Source organism: Poecilia reticulata, linkage group LG16 (assembly GCF_000633615.1).
Source record: "Poecilia reticulata strain Guanapo linkage group LG16, Guppy_female_1.0+MT, whole genome shotgun sequence".
Lineage (NCBI taxonomy): Eukaryota > Metazoa > Chordata > Actinopteri > Cyprinodontiformes > Poeciliidae > Poecilia > Poecilia reticulata.
In genome coordinates this window covers 13,827,152-13,832,315 of record NC_024346.1, presented here as the reverse complement: position 1 = coordinate 13,832,315, position 5,164 = coordinate 13,827,152, and the positions used below count along the sequence as shown (strand labels likewise).

The 5,164-nt window shown below is 35.3% G+C and overlaps 2 protein-coding genes across 2 annotated transcripts in view; one reads left to right on the top strand and one right to left on the bottom strand.

The window, feature by feature from the left end:
- The window catches only part of LOC103478121 (carcinoembryonic antigen-related cell adhesion molecule 5-like), a 9,055-nt gene extending 7,675 nt beyond the window's left edge, over positions 1 to 1,380 (bottom strand). The window contains exons 1-2 of the mRNA XM_017309209.1: positions 1,341 to 1,380; positions 788 to 1,120 (exon numbers count right to left, since the gene is read on the bottom strand). Coding sequence (XP_017164698.1) covers positions 788 to 1,120; positions 1,341 to 1,380 — 373 coding nt within the window. The remainder of the gene's footprint in view (positions 1 to 787; positions 1,121 to 1,340) is intronic.
- A 947-nt stretch (positions 1,381 to 2,327) lies between these two features.
- LOC103478122 (carcinoembryonic antigen-related cell adhesion molecule 5-like) overlaps positions 2,328 to 5,164 on the top strand; it is a 25,582-nt gene continuing 22,745 nt past the window's right edge. Inside the window, exon 1 of the mRNA XM_017309329.1 lies at positions 2,328 to 2,367. Within this exon, the coding sequence (XP_017164818.1) occupies positions 2,328 to 2,367 (40 nt within the window). The remainder of the gene's footprint in view (positions 2,368 to 5,164) is intronic.

Genomic DNA, 5,164 nt, shown 5'->3' with positions numbered 1-5,164 from the left:
ACTCCTCCTCAGTTAACATTTATGCTTTTTGCTTGAATTAAGTGCTTTATGTAATTTTCTGAATAGTTTTTAACAACAAATTCTATTACTTTTTAAATCAATTCTATATAAATCTGTGACAATGTTTAATGTCTACAGTTGTGAAAATTTTATTCTATAACATTTAACTCCAATTTTAAATCAACTTCCATAAAATCATGTCAGTTTTACTCTGCAACACTAATCAAAAAATATGACAGGTTGGAAACAAAGGATAGTAAACTAGTACAGCTTACTATTGACAAGGACAAATCTCTAACCAGGAAACTCTACCATGAAAGTTACAGGAAATATTTATTCTGCTCCCTCTCACTTAGTCTTCTCAAGACACTTTTTAGACACATCAACAGAAAACCTTTTTTATCAAAACTGCTTGACAAACATTAAGTTTGGAAAGTTTGGTACATTGGTAAGTTTGAACTCATGCAGCTCAAAGCTATGTCTAAGTAACAACACAACTGACAGGTTTCTGAGCCTTTCTGAAAGGTTTCTCATTTTATTTTGACCAATGTCGTTTTAAATGCTCTGAAGGAAACCTGATTTGTAGCAGACCATTCCACTAATTTCTTAATTCTTACTCCCACAAAATACATTTAAAATAGTTCAGAGCTCAGCATAATAGTCTGCAGCTCTCACTTGTTTAAAGGGTTATAAGATGGATAGAGGGTAAAAAAAATTWAATAAATTGCAGTGAAACTTTAGAGACYGAAACATGYTAGYTGAATYTTGGMTTTTAACATCCACTCACCATAAACATCCAGTGTGGTTTTTCCGWTTTTTWGGGWCMCTCCATCTACAATTCTAACTTCATATTTTCCTCTGTCATTGAGTTTTAGATTCCTGAGTTCCAAAGATCCATTAGATCTGAAGAGAGTSAAMCTGTCTTCATATCCTGGTCCAGGTGTGTCTCCAGTAGTCWGTGATAAAACTATGAGTTTARGTCCTGAACCAGGATCAAARWMCCACTGGAYYGATGAAAATGKTKTYTCTGTTGGATTCAAGTTTGTCATGAACGTTACTGTCCCTCCAACAGAGGCATTCAGAGGACCATCTGGTAACACAYCAGATCCATYAGATAAACCTGGAAAACAGTYACAAGTATAATGCAGMATTAAAATAGCTTAAAAAGTCATAAAACAAATCTGGATAAGAGAACAAAAGGTTAGCTACTGTAGAATGCAACAACATTTTAGGTAAATTTTAATCATTTTGAACTGTTTAGGGATAAGGTTTAGCTGGTTGTTACACTATAAAAATCTTGACTTGGGCTTGAAAATATTTTATTCAWAYGACTCTCTTACCTATAAAAACCACAACCACGACAAAAAGCAGTCCCAACATTGCTTTGATGTAAACCTGGAGATGTCAGTGTAAGAACAGCTCAGMGCTCGAACTGAAACYAAGAAAAGCGTTGCAATGAATGGTAAACCCTTAGTGCTGTAAATTATCACAGTAATTATCACAGTAATGAGAGCCATGTCCCTGGAGTTAAAAAAATGCTAGATGGCTCCCTCCTGTGGTGAATATATTTTTTGTGTGATCTAAGCAGATAGGTACAGTATATTTCATAAATTAAACTACTTCAAAAGCGGTAAAGAAGATCTCAATCTAATAAGAATCAGGTTGGGTTTACAGAGTATTCCACACTTTATTTAACAAGTTCAAACTATCCTTTTTCATAGTGATTATAAAGTTATATTAGTCAGTTGTGATCATGGGCGGAAATCTCACCACCACCACCACCCAATCTTTGAGAAATCTAGAATTATCCCCCACAAATAAACATTGAAAAGGGGTTTGCATTTAAACAATATCAATTTGACAAGGCAAAAGAAACAAAGAACGAGATAAATCCGCCTTTCGTCTAAGAAAAATAAATAAATAATGAATTTGTAGGTCCATACCCACCATTATTAGAACAAGAGCCGCTAAAGAAAAACATGGAGCACGAGTCAGGAATGGATAACCAGTTCAGCCACTGTCAACGAGAGGAAGCCGTTAGTAGTCAGCGAATCCAGGGGTTGGATGAATAGATATACTGAAGGGGGGAGGCTTACTAGGAGCAGATGGAAGTTTCTTTCAGGAGCAGAGAAGGATCCAGGGGCAGCGTGGAGAGGCGATGAACAGTTGGAGGGCAGACAGGTAAGTCTTTCTGAGTGGGGAAGCGCTCTGGCGGCTGACAGCAGTCCGGGATTAAACAAACCACGGGAAACTATTTCTCGAAGAACTCCGGAGGAATCCAGGTAAACCTGACGAGGAAAAACACAGGACGTGATTATCTCGGGAAAATGCTCAGAGGGCCTTTCTCTGGAACGATTCGTTACCAAGGTAAACAAACACTCAGGCAAAGAAGTGTCAGCTCACCGCTTCTTAAATATCCACAGCATCTGTCAGATAATGTGCCTCAGGTGAGTCTCTGGGTTCAACCACGCGCTTCTCCAGGGGCTCTGCTCCTAGGCGGCATCTGATGGAGGAAGTGGGAAGCAGCAGGCTTCCAAAAACAACAAAAAGAAAAAGAAAACAAACCACCGATCCTGACACTATCTACTTGTTTAAAATATAGCGACTTAAGAAGTTATAATTTAAATAGCCCATAACTTGTATTGGGAGTCATTAAAATAAATCAATGTATTTGAGGAATTTTATTAGGAGGAGTTACTCATTAAAACGTCTTTTTATTTAGAACCTTACATTTTTGTAAAGGTGTAATAGAGATTAGATCAGTGAGACTGAACAAAACTTGTAAAGAAGCCACATGAAAATTCTAGTTTTACTTCTCAACAGTTTGCTTACTGAGAAAAACACGTTTAATGTGCATTATTACTACACCGTGTTCCAAATTATTATGCAAGTGATATTTTCTCAGATTTTCCTAAATGGTGAATACAAATTATGGTCAGTATAATTTTCAAGTCATGAACTATTAAATAAAATTTTACAGAACAAACCTCCCAATGAGAAGAGCATTTTTTCAAGGGGCCGACCAGCTCTCTCCACATGATTTCAGCCCAAAACATGACACATGACAGTACGATAATGCTTCAGTTTTCATTAAATATCTAATGTTTTCATACCTTGTCATATGGCACTGCACTATCTGATGATTTTCGTCAGCAGAGGGATCATTTCTCTTTCCCACATTGCTTGAAACCTGTGGCCTGCTTAATAATGTGGAACACCTTTCTTAAGTAGATTTCCTTTAATTGAGCTCACCAGACAAACTAATTACCCAGCTCTCTGAAACTAATTATAGTGATTGAAATAGCCCTGACAGACAATACCATCTATAAATTTAATACCACAACAAAAAATGTAATCTTTATGACACTTTAATCCAATTTGCATAATAATTTGGAACACGGTGTAGTCATTTTTGGTCCTGCAGCTTGAATGTGGTTTAAAAACTTTTTATACCACATTACGTTACATTTCAATGTAACTTTGCTGACCCCCGAACACCCCCCCGCCCAAAATTGCTGTTAAGAAAATGTCCTGTTTATTGCCCCCCCACCAAATAATGAGATGGGATTTACTCCCATCCATCCATACATCCATTTTTTGAACACCCTTGGCCCTAGTGGGGTAAGGAGTGTTGCTGGTGCCTATCTCCGGGCGAGAGGCGGGGTCACCCTGGACAGGTCTCCAGTCTGTTGCAGGGGATTCCAAAAAAAAAAATCTTGCTTACAGCACTGCAAGAATTAAATACCATAAGACAAGGGGCTGGTTCCTAGCCAGCATGTATGGATGAGACCCATGTGGATTTAATGTAGGCCACATGGTTAATAGCTGACCATCGTAATATAAAATTGTATCTTAAAATAAAACACACAAACTGGCTAGGATATTGTTCACAGTGTTGTGTAGATGTCTAATTCTGAGAAATTAGATAAATACCTGAGAAAATATAAGGCAAATCTTTTTTATCTACTAGAGATGTTTTGACCAACATTTGATGCAAAACAGCTTCCTTATTGTACCAGTGAACACTTTCCTGTTCTATATGTATCAAGTTTTATTATATTGTCTAACTAATTATGACTTGATAACATTTCTATGTTGGAGAAAATGACAACTGAATCCAAAGTTCACAAACTCTCAGAGATCTGATGGGACTGTTTCATACAATCTACCCAGTTTTAGGAAAAATCATGTTTTCAGTATCTTGTTGAAGTGAATTTATGTTGTTATAACAAAATCTAAACAAGAAAGGGATTAGTAATATACATTTAGTAACATACTAAATGTTTAGTATATTATTAAATGCTTAACAAGCATTTAGTATATTGCTAAATAAATATTTAGTAGCACTAAATGTTTGGTATATTAAACATTTAAACAATATTAGATGTCTAATAATATACTTTTCTGTTACAGATTTTCTGCTACATATTTTTATCTACAGACATTTTCTGTTAATAAATTAGAATAATGTAGAAAAAACTAATGAAAGCCACTACCAAATGTCATGTTATGTAAAATTCCGATAACTAAAGCTTCAAAATCATTTGTTAGTATTCTTTTGCAGTTATATTGCAAAAAATAAAGACATAATCTTTATTTACAGTAAAACTTGCAATGCTTCCTTAGAAAAATTACGCATTCAAGTAGATATTGTATCCGCTTATATTTATTTAGCATGATTTTTTTCCCCAAAGTACCTCCAACATTTAAGCTGGAGAAGCTTTAAATGTAACACCTCTTCCTCAGATATTTTCTGCTTTTTCCTGTTTCATTATTGAATATCTCACTTAAGTGAATTATTTTCTACCTATTTTATCACATTCTTGCAAGCATGATAGTAAAAGTTGATGTAACTCTTTAGCAAAGGCCAACATTTAATCAGAAAATTGCTAATAAAACTGGTACAACTAAAAGACCAGATAAATGAAAGTTTACTTTTGTTACATTTTATTAAAATAACGTTTTTTCTGTTTGTTGTCAGTCTGTTCTTGGAAATAAAAATGAATCAATGAAGTCTGTGGTCATCAACTGTTAAACAGCACCTCCCAGTGGTGAAACTGGGTTTCTGCAGTGTCGAGAAAAGTCGAGCTCATCCCACTTCCCCATGCTGGAGATTTTAGTTTAATAGTAATAATAAATAAAATTACCTTAGAATTAATTACAC